General features: G+C 41.9%; 1 protein-coding gene and 1 long non-coding RNA gene across 2 annotated transcripts; one reads left to right on the forward strand and one right to left on the reverse strand.

The window, feature by feature from the left end:
• Nucleotides 1-40: 40 nt before the first annotated feature.
• On the reverse strand, nt 41-10,590 carry LOC118402768 (uncharacterized). The gene is made up of 4 exons (XR_004829558.2): nt 6,659-10,590; nt 6,283-6,362; nt 6,118-6,164; nt 41-190 (listed from the first exon to the last, which is right to left on the reverse strand). It is a non-coding gene; the product is annotated as an uncharacterized LOC118402768 (long non-coding RNA).
• On the forward strand, nt 133-18,436 carry fam83b (family with sequence similarity 83 member B). The gene is made up of 5 exons (XM_035800994.2): nt 133-280; nt 5,180-5,682; nt 10,586-10,750; nt 13,062-13,186; nt 13,997-18,436. The coding sequence occupies exons 2-5, from the start codon at nt 5,218-5,220 to the stop codon at nt 16,206-16,208; spliced, it is 2,967 nt and encodes a 988-aa protein (XP_035656887.1). The 5' UTR covers nt 133-280; nt 5,180-5,217; the 3' UTR covers nt 16,209-18,436.
• The last annotated feature ends 1,922 nt before the right edge of the window (nt 18,437-20,358 follow it).

Below are 20,358 nucleotides of genomic sequence, written 5' to 3' on the forward strand. Positions count from 1 at the left end.
GAAAGGGGTGTGGTTCCTATCCGAAACAGGTTTATGGCAGCTCTTGGCCTGTGAGCAAGTTTGAAGCCGGTGCTATTTGCATGAGAGAACTGGAATCCACACCCTCCATCCACAGAGTGCTTCTCATGTTGAGACACCTCCTTGTCTTTGTTACTTCAGTTGGCAGATATCAGCTTTTGCTCCAATACGTCTAAACAGTTAGAAGAATACATTGAAAAATGCAGTACTGGAATGTATTGGGAAACTACAACAGGATCTTTCTATAACTCATACTTTTAATGTAAGTAACTACTATAGAGTTTAACAATAGACTGGAATGTACAGTATGCTTTAAAATAATTAAATAGACTAATGAATAACAATAGACATATGGACTAATAAGCGTAACATTACGCATCGCAATAAGCATAACAATATACATACCAATATGCATACCACTGTGCATAACAATACGCACCATCCCTATTCATCTAAATATTTTCTCATAACAATTAAGAGATTATTTCAAAAATCAAGGAAACACTTGTCTTTTGTTACTAGCACTGTCTTTGCTGATGGCTACTTTGAGGAGAAATTGTACTTGTATGTCATTTAGCAGACGCTCTTATCTTAGGGTTAAGTACCTTGCTCTTTTCAACCTAGTCGGCTCTGGGATTCAAACCAGCACCCTTTTGGTTACTGGCCCAAAGCTCTTAACTGCTAGACTACCTACCACCCTTAAAATGACTGTGATATATGGTTGTGCCACCTAGCTACCTTACGACGAATGCACTAACTGTCTGTCGCCTATGTATTAACCTTAAAGTCCCCATTAGGCAGGTTGATGTTTATTGTCATGGTGAGTCTTGTTCTGGAGTTAGAACTGAACGATTTACACTAGATAGGCCAGCTGCAAAGTCAAAACTGGCTATATTGTAAAAATTCCTGAAAACGAAAATGTGCTTTTTTGGTCTTAATTTAGGGTTAGGCATTAGGGTTAGCAGTGTGGTTAAGGTTAGGGTTCGGTTTAGTGGCTCATTAGTATGCTGATTTGGTACAGCTGTTTCATTTAGGTTATAGGTGTCAGGTTTAGTGTTTATTTTGTTTAACTACTTGATAAGCCTTAAAAGACATGTCATATTATGCTCCCTGCATTTTGTTTTCAATGCTCGTTCAAGGTTAATTGAATCCACCAGACAATTTTGGTGTAAACAGTGCACCACCCAAGTAACCAAAGTAACTTAAATGTAATTTAATAGCTCGAGGTAAGGTGAAAATCAGATGTTGTCAAATAAACACCTTTAATAATTTCATTACCCCACCCTTTGATGTCTATATACAGGCTGGAGCCGAGTTGGAATGTTTGTATTTCTCAGCTCTCAATTAGGGAACCCTGCCATGCTCTACATCAATTAAGTGATGATGCCCGAGAACCCGTGTTTGGAGGATATGTTGGCACAGGTGTTGTGCCAATATATCCTCGAAACACCGCCTTTGAGAGCATTATCACTTTTATACAACAGCTTACCAACATATTCAAATAATGATTGACATATTTTCATGAAAAACATATTGATGATTTATTCATACTATTTCATCCTTCTACAAGATGTAGCCCCGAAACAAATCTAGGGTTGCTACCCAAGCCGGCTGGTTGTTCGTTCTATTTGTTTGGTTGCCAGAGACTCAACCCAGCCATTCAGTCTTTTTGTTCTGTATCTATGGATGTTCGATCTAAATGGTCCATTGCCATACTGGCTGGCAACGTTCTTATCCATTGCTAGCTAGCCAACTATGGCTAACTTACAGTCACATCAAACAGTGCAGACAGAATAACAACAGTAGCTGCATTTGTTTAAGCTGTTTGTAGTGACATTTATTTGGATACATCCATAACAATGAGCTAATGAGGCTCGATTTCATCTGGCATAGAATATTTGCTCTCTCGTCAAGAGACTGTTATTCAGAGGAGCTAGCCAACAACACAGCTAACACAATAACTTCAAACTGAAGCTGGAAAGACTGCAAACTAGCTGCACTTCGTTTCGTTTGACCTTTTTTCAATTGACATTTCTGTGTATATACAGTGGGGCAAAAAAGTATTTAGTCAGCCAATTGTGCAAGTTCTCCCACTTAAAAAGATGAGAGAGGCCTGTAATTTTCATCATAGGTATACTTCAACTATGACAGACAAAATAAGAGAAAAAAAAATCCTGAAAATCACATTGTAGGATTTTTAATGAATTTATTTGCAAATTATGGTGAAAATAAGTAGTTGGTCATTAACAAAAGTTTATCTCAATACTTTGTTCTATACCCTTTGTTGGCAATTTTAATTATTATTATTTTTTAAATTTTACCTTTATTTAACCAGGCAAGTCAGTTAAGAACATATTCTTATTTTCAATGACGGCCTGGGAACAGTGGGTTAACTGCCTGTTCAGGGGCAGAACGACAGATTTGTACTTTGTCAGCTCGGGGGTTTGAACTCGCAACCTTCCGGTTACTAGTCCAACGCTCTAACCACTAGGCTACGCTGCCGCAGCAGTGTGTGACAGAGGTCACACACTGCTGGTATTTTGGCCCATTCCTCCATGCAAATCTCCTCTAGAGCAGTGATGTTTTGGGGCTGTTGCTGGGCAACACGGACTTTCAACTCCCTCCAAAGATTTTCTATGGGGTTGAGATCTGGAGACTGGCTAGGCCACTCCAGGACCTTGAAATTCTTTTTACGAAGCCACTCCTTCGTTGCCCATTCATTCTTTCCTTTACACGGATCAGTCGTCCTGGTCCCTTTGCAGAAAAACAGCCCCAAAGCATGATGTTTCCACCCCCATGCTTCACAGTAGGTATGGTGTTCGTTGGATGCAACTCAGCATTCTTTGTCCTCCAAACACGACTAGTTGAGTTTTTACCAAAAAGTTATATTTTGGTTTCATCTGAACATATGACATTCTCCCAATCTTCTTCTGGATCATCCAAATGCTCTCTAGCAAACTTCAGACGGGCCTGGACATGTACTGGCTTAAGCAGGGGGACACGTCTGGCACTGCAGGATTTGAGTCCCTGGCGGCGTAGTGTTACTGATGGTAGGCTTTGTTGCTTTGGTCCCAGCTCTCTGCAGGTCATTCACTAGGTCCCCCCGTGTGGTTCTGGGATTTTTGCTCACCGTTCTTGTGATCATTTTGACCCCACGGGGTGAGATCTTGCGTGGAGCCCCAGATCGAGGGAGATTATCAGTGGTCTTGTATGTCTTCCATTTCCTAATAATTGCTCCCACAGTTGATTTCTTCAAACCAAGCTGCTTACCTATTGCAGATTCAGTCTTTCCAGCCTGGTGCAGGTCTAAAATTTGGTTTCTGATGTCCTTTGACAGCTCTTTGGTCTTGGTCAAAGTGGAGTTTGGAGTGTGACTGTTTGAGGTTGTGGACAGGTGTCTTTTATACTGATAACAAGTTCAAACAGGTGCCATTAATACAGATGGCAAATGGAGGACAGAGGAGCCTCTTAAAGAAGTTACAGGTCTGTGAGAGCCAGAAATCTTGCTTGTTTGTAGGTGACCAAATACTTATTTTCCACCATAATTAGCAAATAAATTCATTAAAAATCCTACAATGTGATTTTCTGGATTTTTTTCTCATTTTGTCTGTCATAGTTGAAGTGTACCTAAGATGAAAATTACAGGCCTCTCTCATCTTTTTAAGTGGGAGAACTTGCACAATTGGTGGCTGACTAAATACTTTTTTGCCCCACTGTATCTATAACAATGATGTCAGCTGATTCATGATTTTGACTGGCTGAAAAAGCTGCCTGCCTCTCTCTCTCGTCCAGACTCCTGACCCCAACACATTCATTATTATGGGACAGTTGGAGATCGAATTTGAATATTGAAACAATGTCGGCGAGACAGACAGTAAGCTTATTACAAATCTCCGCTGTTGAAAACGAAATGTTTAAAAGAAATGTCTAGATGCTTTTTATATAGGAGATGAAGTTTATAACTTCCTTGCCTGGGCTGATGAGACAGTGGATTGTGGGGTCAGACGGAACAGAGTAAATAGGCATTTTAACGGCATAGATTTAGCCGCTGTTAATAGACGCCAACTGGAATGAGCTTTTAACCAATCAGCATTCACGATTAGACCCACCTGTTGTATAATGCTTCATGACATCTGGGTTTAAATGATATCTTAAAGGAATAGTTCTGGATTTTGGCAATGAAGCCCTTTATTACCTTCTCCAGAGAGATGAACTCGTGAATACCATTCAAGGGATGTAATTTCATGATAACTAGTTAGTACAAATACTCTCTGTACCTGAAGACTTCCAGTTAGCACTAGCTCTCAAAATTCCCTCGAACTTCCTGCATACTGAGCACAGAGACATAAAAATGGTATTCATTGACAAAATTGCTAACTATACCTTTAACCCCAGCTGTTGTTAAGCATTGATGTAGAGCATGGCAGGGCTCCCTAATTGAGAACTGAGACATACAAACATTCCAACTCGGCTCCAGCCTGTATATAGACATCAAAGGGTGGGGTAATGAAATTATTAAAGGTGTTTATTTGACAACATCTGATTTTCACCTTACCTCGAGCTATCAAATTACATTTAAGATACTTCTATTAGATGGGGTCTGCCCTGATTTACACCCCAATTGGCTGGTGGATTTATTTAACTTTGAACAATAGTAGAAAACACACGTTGTTGCTTTTCATCCTGCAAAATGTAGATTGCATAATATAATATATTAGTCCATTATTAAAATGTCATCCTGTCACGTTTTTGCAAAAAGTTAGGCATCAACAAATTGATGCTTATGTATACTGGCCATGCTCCCACCAGGATTTGCGGTGCCAATGGGAAAAGATAAGGATCAACCAATTGATGCTTCTGTCAATACATTGCATTCAATGGGATATGATGAGTGTCAACCTATTGAGTTTATGTCAATACATTGCATTCAATGGGAAAAGATGAGTGTCACAGGGTTGATGCCCCAAAGCTTTACAATGATTGTGAAAACTTGGGGAAATCTTGGGGTTAAGTGGATTAAAATCTTCCTAGAATTTGAACAAACATGACCTGGAAAATGCCAAAATGTATTTTCAGTGAAAACACATAATTTATTTAAAGGAAGACACTCTCTATCAGATTGTTTTTCTAATCCCTTGCTTCTTGTCTCTTTGACTTCAAGCATCCACCATCTGTAACAGAACGCACTAAGCCACCCTTATGATGGATTCCCAACAACTCTCCCTGCTGTCCTCCTTGAAGGAAGAGTTGAAGCCTGAAGATTACATTCAGCCCCACTATAAGGAGGCCTATCGCCTTGCCATTGATTCCCTGGTGAATGACGGCAGAGAGAGCTACCAGGAGTTCCTCAAGTCCGAGCGGATAGGGAGCTTCCTCTCAGAAGATGAAATCCACTTCATCACTACAAACGCCTCACAGCCATTGCCTAGCAACCACACAGAAGAAATTGATGGCCCAGGTCCGGACGCTGCGGCCAGCAAGTCTTCAACTGGAACGTACTGGCCTGTGGACTCCGACATAGCAACACCTGACTTGGAGTTAGGGTGGCCGGAGGTCATGCCCGATAGACTGCAAACCAATATAAATCTGTTCTTCCATCCACCCAGACTAAACAGACCCACCATCAAAGAGTTGATCCGGAAACACATTCAGGATGCCAGACAGGTAATCTTGCAATTGTGTCAACAACAATGGCAATGCTTATGGAGCTAATGGAGTTTATGGAATGCAAATTACAATAGTTGTCTTTTTTAAAAGCTGCTGCTTCTTTAAAAAAAATGTATTATTATTATTATTGTTATTACAGTAAAATAGTATAGCATATACTATATAGTTTATACAATAATGTCTGTTCTTCAACTGTGACTGTCTCTTTGTGTGAACGTGATAGCACCTGAATCACAAATTGAAACTAGTCCAGGATAAAATGATTTACAGCACAACTCCCTTTTCTCCCAGGGCAGAATTACACCCACATAGTTCCTTTTCACGAGACAGGTGTGTCTGAGGTGGTGTCATGATGGGTCTATAAAATATATATATTTTTTACAATGTACCTTCATGAGTAAAAGTATAGGTGCCGCTGCAACGAAAACTCACCCAGTATCCTTGAATGTGAGGTAACTCTCGCAGTTGTGGATCAAATCCTGAGATGAAGCCAAGTACAGATTATCCTGCTTCTAACCTTGTTCTCTGAGTGATTCACAAGACATTTTCAGACTACCATTCCCAGAAATAGAAATGTAAAGATCAATAGACTTTTACCTTATGTTGCACAGCAGGACAGCAGGACAGTACACAGATCATGGATTGCCTGCAGCTGTCATGCAAGAGATCTGTCAATGCTGTGTTCAAAGAAAGAACCGGTTGTACAGGAATTGGATTCATCAAAAGATGTTCCTGAAAACCTTATCATCGTAGCAGTCACAACTACACTCTCAGAAAAAAAAGGTACTGCATTGTACTTAAAGGAGTACAAATGATTGTCAATGTAGTGCTACCCTGTAAGGTACATCCATTGTACCATTAGTTACAAGTACATAATTGTACCCTTGCAGTACATACCTCAAAAGATCCAAAAGGTACAAATGTGCCTTTTTAGGGTACCACCACAGTGACAAAGCCATTTGATAAAATGTACCTCTTCTCTATGCCAAGTCCCTCACGTGTACACGCCTCTCCGCCATACACCTTCTGACACCAGTGTAGCAAATTCAGAGGATTTTGATCTACTGTACTTTGGCCTAATTGTACCCTTTATTCTGAGAGTGTACTTTGAATCCTATCATGCAGTCATATAATCTGTTGGCTATGCAATGCCAAACCCCTGATTATTATATTTGCTGCTTCATCCGCTTCGGTCAAGGATGGGTTAGAACACTCAAGCTATAGTTTTACTGTAGTTTCTCATGTGATTTAGTCTACAAGTATTCCAAGTACATACATGAACATCTCATTCCAAAATCATGGGCATTAATATGGAGTTGGCTCCCCCTTTGCTGCTATAACAGCCTCCACTCTTCTGGGAAGGCTTTCCTCTAGATGTTGGAACATTGCTGCAGGGACTTGCTTCCATTCAGCCACAAGAGCATTAATGAGGTTGGGCACTGATGTTGGGTGATTAGGCCGGGCTCGCAGTCGGCGTTCCAATTCGTCCCCAAAGTGGTAGATGGGGTTGAGGTCAGGGCTCTGTGCAGGCCAGTCAAATTCTTCCACAACGATCTCGACAAACCATTATTCTTCCTTCAACTACATTTACAGTTGGGACTATGCATTAGGCCAGGTAGCGTTCTCCTGGCATCTGCCAAACCCAGATTCCTCCGTCGGACTGCCAGATGGTGAAACGTGATGAATCATTCTGGAGAAAGCGTTTCCACTGCTTCAGTCCAATTGCTGCGAGCTTTACACCACTCCAGCCAACGCTTGGCATTGTGCATTGTGATCTTAGGCTTGTGTGTGACTGCTCTGCCAAGGAAACCCATTTCATGAAGGTCCCGACGAACAGTTATTGTGCTGACGTTGCTTCCAGAGGCAGTTTAGAACTCGGTAGTGAGTGTTGCAACTGAGGACAGACGATTTTTATGCTCTGCGCGCTTCAGCACTCGGCGGTCCCATCCTGTGAGCTTGTGTGGCCTACCACTTTGTGGCTGAGCCGTTGTTACTCCTAGATGTTTCCACTTCAACATAACAGCACTTACAGTAGACCGGGGCAGCTTTAGTAGGGCATTCATTTGATGAACTGACTTGTTGGAAAGGTGGCATCCTATGGCTGTGTCACATTGAAAGTCACTGAGATCTTCAGTAAGACCATTCTACTGCCAATGTTTGTTTATGGCGATTCCATGACTGGTGCTCGATTTTATACACCTGTCAGCAACAATGGGGCTGAAATAGCCATATCCACTTCCATCTATGTGTCAAACCAAGTCCTACTTGTCACAGTAAATATGGTAAACACAGTGTCAGTGTCCTTGTAACCACACACTTACTAAGTTACCAGTTACCTCTTGAGATACCATACTGTATAGATAACACTAGCAAAAAAGGAAGAGTCAACACAGTATGACATTTGCTTAAAAGTTAACATATTTGGGGGCCCTGGTGGCGCAGTGGTCTCATTAGTGAACATATTTTAACTAGATATATGGCCTATATATTGCAATGTGCTGAGTGTGTTTCTGTTGTTGTTGTGACGGTCAGGTTGCATCCTGACTGTAAAAGGGTGCATTTTAAAGGTACTTTTAGTGACATGAAACTACATGTTTTTACCTAACTGTCATAGGTCTTGGTCATCAGGTCCATTATGTCACCACATAGTGCAGTTCCGATTACCCACAAATGGATGAATGGAAAGCTGCGACCTGTCAGAGACAGATCCTAGTATAACACATATGGAAGAATGACGATATCACACAGCCTTAACCACCATCTTATGAGCTCCTGAAGTACCATTTTTGTCACCTGTACTTTTCTTGGCATCACAGTCTCCAAATCAGACAGATTTCCTGAGCTTACAGTAATGCCTCATACTCTAAATAACAATCCATCAGCACCACGGTGTTGTTCTTAAGCAATAATGCCAGAGGGGGTGTGGTATATGGCCAATATACCACGGCTAAGGGCTGTTCTTCGGCGCGATGTTACCAATGTAATTAGAGCAGTAAATATGAATGTTTTGTCAAACCTGTAGTATACGGTCTGATATACCACGGCTGTCAGCCAATCAGCATTCAAGGCTTGACCCACCCAGTTGATAATATATAATAAACTCAGCAAAAAAAGAAACTTTCATTTTTCAGGACCCTGTCTTTCAAAGATAATGAGTAAAAATCCAAATAACTTCACAGATCTTCATTGTAAAGGGTTGAAACATTGTTTCCCATGCTTCTTCAATGAACCATAAACAATTAATGAACATGCACCCGTGGAACGGTTGTTAAGACACTAACAGCTTACAGACGGTAGGCAAATAAGGTCACAGTTATGAAAACTTAGGACACTAAAGAGGCCTTTCTACTGTGTCTGAATAACACCAAAAGAAAGGTGCCCAGGGTCCCTGCTCATCTGCGTGAACATGCCTTAGGCATGCTGCAAGGAAGCGTGAGGACTGCAGATGTGGCCAGGGCAATAAATTGCAATGTCCGTACTGTGAGTTTCCTAAGACAGGGCTACAGGGAGACAGGACGGACAGCTGATCATCCTCGCAGTGGCAGACCACGTGTAACAACACCTGCACAGGATCGGTACATCCGAACATCACACCTGCGGGACAGAGACAGGATGGCAACAACTACTGCCCGAGTTATACCAGGAATACACAATCCCTCCATCAGTGCTCAGACTGTCCGCAATAGGCTGAGAGAGGCTGGAATGAGGGCTTGTAGGCCTGCTGTAAGGCAGGTCCTCACCAGACATCACCGGCAACAACGTCACCTATGGGCACAAACCCACCGTCGCTGGACCAGACAGGACTGGCAAAAAGTGCTCTTCACTGACGAGTCACGGTTTTGTCTCACCAGGGTTGATGGTCGGATTTGCGTTTATCGTCGAATGAATGAGCTTTACACCGAGCCCTGTACTCTGAAGCGGGATCGATTTGTAGGTGGAGGGTCCGTCATGGTCTGAGCGACGTGTCACAGCATCATCGGACAGAGCTTGTTGTCCTTGCAGGCAATCTCAATGCTGTGCGTTACGGGGAAGACATCCTCCTCCCTCATGTGGTACTGTTCCAAAATAACAATGCCACCAGCCATAGTGCTCGCTCTGTACGTGATTTCCTGCAGGACAGGAATGTCAGTGTTCTGCCATGGCCAGTGAAGAGCCCGGATCTCAATCCCATTGAGCACGTTTGGTACCTGTTGGATCGGAGGGTGAGGGCTAGGGCCATTCCCCCCAGAAATGTCCAAGAACTTGCAGGTGCCTTGGTGGAAGAGTGGGGTAACATCTCACACCAAGAACTGGCAAATCTGGTGCAGTCCATGAGGAGGAGATGCACTGCAGTACTTAATGCAGCTGGTGGCCACACCAGATACTGACTATTAATTTTGATTTTGACCCCCCTGTAAGGACCGACGCTGGACAGGAGGAACAGGTACGGGCAGTCAGACATGTATTCGGGAACAGACATAGAACAATACAGGAACAGAGCCAGCACACGGGTAACATGGACATATGACAAACAATGCAGCAGCAGGGAACAGAGCTGGGGATCTGACAAATATAGGGGAGGTAATAAATAGGTGATTGAGTGAGTCCAGGTGAGTCCAATATCGCTGATGCGCATGACGAGGGAAGGCAGGTGGGTGTAAATGATGGTGGCAGGAGTGTGTAATGCAGGTCAGCCTGGCGCCATCCAGCGCCAGGGGGGAAGAGCGGGAGTAGACGTGACACCCCCCTTTGTTCAGGGCCAATAAACTGAAAATAAACGCAGTTGACAGTGAGAGGACAGTTTTTTGTTGTTGCTGAGTTCAGTATAGTATGTAATGGTATACAAATTATTTTCATAAATCATCATGTTTTTCTGTACTTCTGGTTCTAATTTGTGTTAATGTCCCTTCATTCCCTACAGGTTATTGCAATTGTAATGGACATTTTTACAGATGTGGATATATTCAAAGAGGTGGTTGATGCCTCCACCAGAGGAATTCCAGTTTATGTGCTTCTGGATGAATTTCATCTGCAAAGCTTTCTCTTAATGGTTGAGAATCAAGACATCCAAATCCCAAAACTTAGGGTAAGTTCAGATCCTCTGCTACAATGGTAACATATGCAGGTAGAGATCTACATGCAGCGACTGATCATCCTCTCATCGTCTAAACAGTATTGATTCAACCACTGACAGTAGGTCCTCAAAATGACAGACTGAAGAAGTCAAAGTCTCACTCCTCCTGTTTTTGCAGGGTGAGGCAGTTTAAAGGGCGAGGTAGTTATTACCACAGGTATGAATCTATGCAAAGGTGCATTGAAGCTGTTCTGGCTCGCAGTGGCCCAACGCACTATTAAGACACTATGTTGGTGTTTCCTTTATTTTGGCAGTTAACTGTATTTATTACCTGAGGGATGAGGTATTTAGCATGCAGCAACCACACCCTTTAAGTATATTCACAAAAGGGCGACAGTTAGTCTAGCATTTGGAGTGTTGGGCCAGTAACCGAAAGGTTGCTGGTTTGAATACCCGAGCAGACAAAGTGAAAAATCTGTCGATGTGCCCTTGAGCGAGGCACTTAATCCTAATTTTCTCCAGGGGTGCCGTACTACTATGGCTGACCCTATAAAACAACACATTACACTGCCCCTATCTGGTGTATGTGACAATAAATATTTTCTTTATATACAGTGCCTTGCGAAAGTATTCAACCCCCTTGAACTTTGCGACCTTTTGCCACATTTCAGGCTTCAAACATAAAGATATAAAACTGTATTTTTTGTGAAGAATCAACAACAAGTGGGACACAATCATGAAGTGGAACGACATTTATTGGATATTTCAAACTTTTTTTAACAAAAACTGAAGAATTGGGCGTGCAAAATTATTCAGCCCCCTTAAGTTAATACTTTGTAGCGCCACCTTTTGCTGCGATTACAGCTGTAAGTCGCTTGGGGTATGTCTCTATCAGTTTTGCACATTGAGAGACTAACATTTTTTCCCATTCCTCCTTGCAAAACAGCTCGAGCTCAGTGAGGTTGGATGGAGAGCATTTGTGAACAGCAGTTTTCAGTTCTTTCCACAGATTCTCAATTGGATTCAGGTCTGGACTTTGACTTGGCCATTCTAACACCTGGATATGTTTATTTTTGAACCATTCCATTGTAGATTTTGCTTTATGTTTTGGATCATTGTCTTGTTGGAAGACAAATCTCTGTCCCAGTCTCAGGTCTTTTGCAGACTCCATCAGGTTTTCTTCCAGAATGGTCCTGTATTTGGCTCCATCCATCTTCCCATCAATTTTAACCATCTTCCCTGTCCCTGCTGAAGAAAAGCAGGCCCAAACCATGATGCTGCCACCACCATGTTTGACAGTGGGGATGGGTGTTCAGGGTGATGAGCTGTGTTGCTTTTACGCCAAACATAACATTTTGCATTGTTGCCAAAAAGTTCAATTTTGGTTGACCAGAGCACCTTCTTTCACATGTTTGGTGTGTCTCCCAGGTGGCTTGTGGCAAACTTTAAACTACACTTTTTATGGATATCTTTAAGAAATGGCTTTCTTCTTGCCACTCTTCCATAAAAGGCCAGATTTGTGCAATATACGACTGGTTGTTGTCCTATGGACAGAGTCTCCCACCTCAACTGTAGATCTCTGCAGTTCATCCAGAGTGATCATGGGCCTCTTGGCTGCATCTCTGATCAGTCTTCTCCTTGTATGAGCTGAAAGTTTAGAGGGACGGCCAGGTCTTGGTAGATTTGCAGTGGTCTGATACTCCTTCCATTTCAATATTATCACTTGCACAGTGCTCCTTGGGATGTTTAAAGCTTGGGAAATCTTTTTGTATCCAAATCCGGCTTTAAACTTCTTCACAACAGTATCTCGGACCTGCCTGGTGTGTTCCTTGTTCTTCATGATGCTCTCTGCGCTTTTAACGGACCTCTGAGACTATCACAGTGCAGGTGCATTTATACGGAGACTTGATTACACACAGGTGGATTGTATTTATCATCATTAGTCATTTAGGTCAACATTGGATCGTTCAGAGATCCTCACTGAACTTCTGGAGAGAGTTTGCTGCACTGAAAGTAAAGGGGCTGAATCATTTTGCACGCCCAATTTTTCAGTTTTTGATTTGTTAAAAGTTTGAAATATCCGATAAATGTCGTTCCACTTCATGATTCCCACTTCTTGTTGATTCTTCACAAAAAAATAGTTTTATTATCTTTATGTTTGAAGCCTGAAATGTGGCAAAAGGTTGCAAAGTTCAAGGGGGCCGAATACTTTCGCAAGGCACTGTATATATATATATATATATATATATTCAGGCTTTGCATAAAGCGATATGTTACCATAGAATGGTCTTGGTAACATTCCACTGACTCTCTTGGTCTACAGAACATGAGAGTACGCATAGTGAAGGGTCAGGATTACCTCTGTCGTTCAGGATCTACATTTCATGGAGCAATGGAGCAGAGGTTTCTGTTGGTGGACTGCCAAACAGTGGTGTACGGATCATACAGGTAAATGGAGCTCAGGGAGAAGAAATGTCCAATAACCAGATCCTATTGTTACTGTTAATGCAATCCAGGTTCCTTGGGACGTCCCTATCCTAAAGCCCAACCTTATCCCCTACTCTTACCCTAACCTCAAACATATCAACCCAAGGAATCCGGATAGCAAGTACACTATCGTTACTGTATGATAATCTAGCAGCTCCAATATTGATTAAAATGTTCTTTAGATATAAATGAAAGTCACTTTATTGAGTCATTATCATGTTCTTTCTTTGCATTTTAACAGTGACTATTTGAACACGATAAGGGTAAGGCTTAAAGGGATGGTTTTCTGAATATTTACCCCAATCATAATTATTTTCTTACATCTGTGAAGTAAACACAATGAATGGAAAATGAGAATGAAAACTTGGACAAAGTTTTTAGGAAAAAGTTATTTTCCAAAATGTTACATGACAGGGCTGTCTGCAGATCCTGTATTTCAACTCTATATGGAACACAGAACTTCTTTTGAAATAAGAAAACATTTAAGATTGGGTTAAAAAAATCGAAAAGGGTTACTTTTCAAAAATTGAATTTTTATGAGGTAGGGGCTGATCAATTCCTGGAATACCTATGGGTAACAGATAAGGCAATATTACTTTTTTATTAATTGTTTAAACTTTAGACAGCCTGAAGGCTTATCTTCGATACATCTTCAACAATTTACTGATATTGTGAAACTGTCTACCTCAGTTGACCGTGTGAGATAAAAATGGCTGTTATTTCATTTTCACTGAAGTAATTGCTGCTCTCTGTTTATTCTTCTCTGCCTAGCTTCATGTGGTCCTATGAGAAAATCAACCTGAGTATGGTGCAGGTCATAACAGGCCAGCTGGTGGAGTCCTATGACGAGGAGTTTAGAACGCTCTTCGCCCGTTCTTTCGTGCCAGCAGTTCTCACCCCTCCCGAGACTGTGCTACTAGAACGGAATGGAAGACATGCTCGGGCAAAGTATGCTTCTGAATCCAGACAAGCCTTTGAGAGGAAGGACCAGTTGAGACATACCCTGGACACAGTGTACAGGAAAGCCTGTGAGAGACAGACGGGCATGACGACCCATATGGGAGAGATGGAGGAGAGACTTTATGACAAGGAGCCATTTGAACACAGACCCATGATCAACCACGGCGAGAGTGTTCAAAACCGCATCCATCAGTTCCAGTCTGCAGAGACTCTGAACTTCCTGAAAAGGCACAGTTATGCTGGGGAGAGACAAGAAGTCCCATATGTTCCACACAACACAAGGTATGGGGCAAGCAACTGGAACGTGGCTGGAGATAGAGGTAATCACTGCGCTCCTGGAAGAAGCCACTTTACCAATGCTTTGGAAGACCATTCTCAGGGGGCACAGATAATCAGAGGTCGCAATTTTCGCCAGTCCTACCACGGGAATGACAAACAAGTCCGCTCTATGCAGCAGAACATGCCAACTTTGAAGAACACGGCTAAGTCCTTCTTGCGCACATATAGGATAGAGTCTTACCTCAATAACACCGATGATCCTATTGGGGAATCCTGTGACTATCTGGACCAGTATGAAGCACAGGAAAACAAAACTAGCTCATTGATTCCTTCCAGACTCAGGTCATCCCTTGTTTTCAAGTCCACTATTCCAGAGAAACCGGAGACAAACAGTCACTCAAACAACTCTTCCTCTTCCATGCGTCAGGTCGACCCCTCTGCAAAGCCAAACAATGCACCGTATTACTCTTCAATGCAATTGCAATGGAATCCAGCGACATCGAAGGAAAACAGAATGAGACAAGATGAATACATTATGAAAAGGCGGAGTCTGCAGATTTTGGATGATCCTCGGAATAACATTGGCTATGGCCCAGGAAGAGACCCATATCAGTCGGTCTATGCCTGCCTGGGAAGAGCCAAAGAGGGACTGGTAATGAAAGCCCCTGAGCTCCTTCAAGACAACTGGCACAAAAGACACAGTGTGGCAGACTCAAAGACCAACAGTGACTACAGAGTCAATAAAGAGTCCTCCAGTCACATGTATGGTAGGGCCTTTGGGAGGAGTCAGCCAGATGGTGGTGGAATAACATTGGGTGCACAGAATGGAGGATATTCTTCAAATCTGAACAAGGATCAGAGATCTGTCTCTCATTATGACGTCAAAAACGTTGTGGACAGAAAGAGCCCCCCTGTTTCTAATTGGCAAGAGCCTCCCTACAGAACTGTGTCTGCAGCAGCCCTTGATATGAACAGCAAAGAGCCTCCCTCCAGAACTGTGTCTGCAGCAGCCCTGGATATGAACAGCAAAGAGCCTCCCTACAGAACTGTGTCTGCAGCAGCCCTTGATATAAACAGCAAAGAGCCCACTTACAAGTCCACCAGCACAGCATTGGGTTCACCACATTTCCTTAAGAAGAGCACCAAGCAAATCAGATCATTGCTCAAAATACCAGAGAAAAAAGAGGGTTCCCCTAAAGGGGGTTCCCCTAAAAGGGGTGGTAGCTCTGACACCATAGTCACAGACGAAGAGGGACAAATACCAGAGAGAGAGAGGAAGGTTGCATCACAGAGTAGCATGCTTCAGATGGACAAGAACCACTGTGCAGATGATATAGGGTTATCCTCAACCCCTCGTTTTAGCACTGAAGAGCTGCACCAAAATCTTCCTGACAGAACTACATCCATGGGGACACAGGGGCAGCATACGTCCATTGATAAAACGCATGAAAGGGCAAGGCTTGCGTCAGGAAATTGGCGTAGTGATCGGGGTGGCGATAGTCGTTTGTATAGCAGATTTGAGCCTTTCTGTTCATTGGAGAAGGAGCGACCCCATTCCTCACAATCTGCAACAGGCCCTGCCCCCATACACTCCCCAGAGAGGACCAAGAGCATGTACTCTGCTAAAAGTAGCCCCACCAATGAACAACACAACCACACTGGCCAGCAGACACATAGCCACCATGAAAACAAACTGGGCAAATTCATACAAAGAGTGGGGCATTTCATTCACAAAAATAAGTAGTAGAAAAGAAAGTTAGCATAATACAACATGGATTACTGGTCAAATTTACAAAAGCGTTCAAGGGCCCAATTAAATGGTAGGCAGAGTGGAAACAGTGTACTGCACTATTTAACTTGAAAACGGGTTACATGAAGATATTACATCCTTTTAGGGCTCTTTAAGGCAATGGCAAACCGATTTTTACTTGAATTAAAGGGGGGGATCAGCACGGTCCAGGACAAGGTATCACAAACTGTGAAATCAAGTCAGGGGCCCACAGTGTCAGTCGGAACAGCAGAACTGGATCAGCAGCACGGCCAAGTGAACAGGGACCGCAGGAGGTTGGTGGCAGCTTAATTGGGGAGGCAGGGCTCATGGTAATGTCTGGAGAAGATTTAGTGGAATGGTATAAAATACATCAAACACATGTTTGATGCCATTCCATTTGCTCCGTTCCAGCCATTATTATGAGCCGTCCTCCCTTCAGCAGCCTCCAATGACAGGGACAGCCAGGAATTGGCAGGCCAGGTTGTCCTGAGGCACAGTCCAAGGTCCTTGTGGTAGGGGAGACAGAACTAGAAGGGAATTAGTGGTCAGCGGCAGGGAATCCGAGTGGGGAGCCAGGCCAAGCAGAGACCGAAAGGGTGGCTCGTCACTCCAGTACCTTGACGTTGATAAGTCTTCAGTCCAAGACTAAAAGATGTAAGATAAAAGTTTGTGTGTGAGTGTGTTTGTACACTTCACAAATTTGTTACATCTTATTTGCTCTTTAAGTCTAAGAGTGCTTCAATATGTTATGCTTTTTGGTCTTTAATACATCAAACATCTATATTCTTCATAATATATCAAAGCCATTAGCATTTTTTAAAAACCCAGAACCAATCAGCTGCTCGATGGCTGTGACGAGAGACTAAAAGTTAACTAAAATAGGAGGAATTCATAATGCAGTAGCTTCATTTCCATATAAAACACATTAAATCATTTCATTTTAAAGATGTCTTCACAATAACAACTCTGATCAAAAGAGTGAAAACAATCTATTTGTTAGCCACAATATCAGAAAAACATATCCAGAGTACAGGAATAACAGTGCGTAAATTGCATGATTGGGTGAATGAGTTTGTTTGTCAAAACCTAATGCCGCTTTTGTCATCATTGCAGTGTCTGGAGTGTTTTGATGAGTATTTTTCTTGGAACAATGTCTTGGCAAAATATGCTTGGATTTTACACGTGTTGTGGGAAATGCAGTGGTATCACGAGGGACTAATTTAGGGAAATGTACATTGTGTGTCAAATATTTGACCTGTACAAACACTGACAAAGTTGGTTGAAAAATATAGTTGCTTTTTCCAAACAAATGTGACATTGTGTTTTTGTTACCTTTGATCCTTTGTTGTATGAGCTACAGGGAAGTGCATCCTACAGTACCACCATGAGGTGAAGTATTTATTTCAGTCTGTTTAAGCTACGAAATCGTTTTCTGGCCAGGTTGTATGTGTTAGTATTCAACCCATTCCTCTGACAAGCTAAAGACAATTTCACAGTCAACATGATATATAAGCATGACTTGAATAGAGCACAGCATTATTTTTGTGTTTTGCATTCCACTGATTCTGGACTATTTGAACCACGCTTTTTTGAACCAAGCCTTTTCATTAGACAGGGTTCCTACTGTCACTAAGTACTTCAACACCTCAATCTTTCACATCACATAGAAAGTGTATCATTCAATGTGAAGTTCACAGAGTGTATGCATGCAGGCATTCAGCTGCTTGTAATTGATATGGGAAGAATTGTCATTGCATCAGGTATACAAGAAATCACATTCATAATAAAATGGGGGGGGGGGACATATGATGTATGGAAGGTTGGGAATTGTTCTATAGAAACCTTTTTAAAATCTGTTTGATAATAGGATGTTGGTATTTGCTCTCGATAAGCATAAGTGAACACTTGGCCCTTATATAATTTGAATTGAATTACCTGTTGTTGCGTTGTGTTTTCCATCTTTAGTAATGATGAGAATAGATATTGTCCAATAGATCTGTTATAATTTAGAGCTATGTGGTCTGAATTATGAGATTGTAGCTTACAAGAGGTTGTATGGAGGTCAGCATTATGACCAAGTCAGAGGCATAATTTTGTAATGTCGCTAGGAAGATGTGTCATTGCAATCAGTTTTCTCCACTGGGTTTCTAATTGTGCAATATGTAATAAATATGCAATGGAATAAACTGCTTCCAAAAGCCTCTCATAAGTAATACATTTATATTGTTATGTTCCACTAAGACCATTATGCGCCATTACGTGCCATTAAGACCAGAACAAATAGGAGTTACTGTACAAATACATGTGGTCACCAGTCTGATCAAAATAATTATTTATAAATCAGCAGATTAGAGTGTTTATGAGAATTACAAAAGTATAGAGTCTCTTGGCTATATTTTATATGTAATAATAATAATATATGCCATTTAGCAGCCACTTTTATCCAAAGCGACCAGGGCCGGCTCTGATCTTTAGGGGGCCCTAAGCGAGAATTGGTTGGGGGGGCCCCACCGAACGGACCAAAAAAAATGTGTGAACCCCTTGACAGCGGAGAAAGCATTTTTTTGGTTTTAAAGTTAAATTCCTGCAATTCTAAACATTTTGCCATAGGGTGCAGAGAAAATGTTAAAGTTTTAAAGCAAGTTTTCTGCTTGTCTATACATTTTGCCATGGTGAGTAAAGATCAAAACTGCTGATGCACAACCAAATTTCAAATGTGCACCTTTTTTATTCTACTATTCTAACTCTCTAGCGGCTGGGGGCCCTAAGCGACAGCTCATGGTGCTTAAGCCTGGAGCCAGCCCTGAAAGCAACTTACAGTCAAGCATGCAAGGACAGCTATGCCACCACACCCCATGAGACCTGTGTTTGCTGATCTATTTATTGTAAATATTTCATTAGCCTTGGAGCTCGCATAGCGAATGATGAGGGAAGAACATTTTTCTTTTCTACTTAATGTCAAACTAGTTGCTGCAGGACAGTGGGACAGGGTTGGGGACAATTCAGGAAGTACACTGAAATTCCAATTCTCTTCAATGCTTTTCAATGAGGGAAAATGTGTAATTGGATTTTTTAAAACTTTCTGAATTGACTGGAATTGAAATGGAATTGACCCCAAACCTGGAATTGACCCCAAATAAAGCAACATAGTGCCCAATAATATGAAAAACAGACATGACTATTCTTAACAGTGGCTTCACCAACAGTGGCCATATGTTGTTTGAATTATTGTATTTTTGCAATAATGTGCACTACTGTTCAAAGGTTTGGGGTCATTTAGAAGTGTCCTTGCTTTTGACAGAAAAGCTCATTTTTTGTCAATTAAAATAACATCAAATTGATAAAAAATACAGTGTAAACATTGTTAATGTTGTAAATTACTATTGTAGCTGGAAACTGATGATTTTTTATGGAATATCTACATTGGCGTACAGAGGCCCATTATCAACAACCATCACTCCTGTGTTCCAATGGCACGCTGTGTTAGCTAATCCAAGTTAATCATTTTAAAAGGCTAATTGGTCATTAGAAAACCCTTTTGCAATTATGTTAGTGTAGGACAGAATGTTGTCAGATTTGAGAACAGCTTGTTTGGTGAATGTTAAGCAGCAGCTCTGTCCTGGAGGACCAGCCATCCTTCTCCAAGCCATATGACCACACTAACACTTTGACAACAACAGGTCAAAGCCTGAGTTACCTCATGTGTATATTAAAATAAATAACTATCATGTCAAAGGCTAGATTATTTAGCAAAGGTCTAATATTTACACCTGTCCAGGACAGAGTACTTATCTGAGCCATCGTCCCTAAAGAAAGGTGGAGCACTAACATCTGACTTCACAATCAGATTCAGCTTGGACGCATCAATAAAAGTTGACCCACATTGATCAGACAGGGGAAACTGCTGGGGTTGGTGAGGGGGATGGGCAGGAGAAAGACTTGAAACCCTAGGCTGCAGTAAACTTGCTGACTGTACAAATGGTGTAAATGCAAGGGCACCCCTCCCTCTACCCACACTAAAATCCTCAGCATAACTAATTTTATGGACTTGAGAGTCTTCCATGGCTCAACAGAGCACTAAAATATAATGTAATTTACTGCATTTAAATACAAAAAAAATGCA

This window comes from Oncorhynchus keta, chromosome 24 (genome assembly GCF_023373465.1).
Source record: "Oncorhynchus keta strain PuntledgeMale-10-30-2019 chromosome 24, Oket_V2, whole genome shotgun sequence".
NCBI classification, from domain to species: Eukaryota; Metazoa; Chordata; class Actinopteri; order Salmoniformes; family Salmonidae; genus Oncorhynchus; species Oncorhynchus keta.

Bases quoted from the DNA above. Each gene is read 5' to 3' on its own strand.
- fam83b (XM_035800994.2), top strand. From the start codon at position 5,218: ATGATGGATTCCCAACAACTCTCCCTGCTGTCCTCCTTGAAGGAAGAG. The intron at 10,751-13,061 runs GTAAGTTCAGAT...CTTGGTCTACAG, and splicing joins TCCAAATCCCAAAACTTAGG to AACATGAGAGTACGCATAGT. The intron at 13,187-13,996 runs GTAAATGGAGCT...TTCTCTGCCTAG, and splicing joins GTGGTGTACGGATCATACAG to CTTCATGTGGTCCTATGAGA.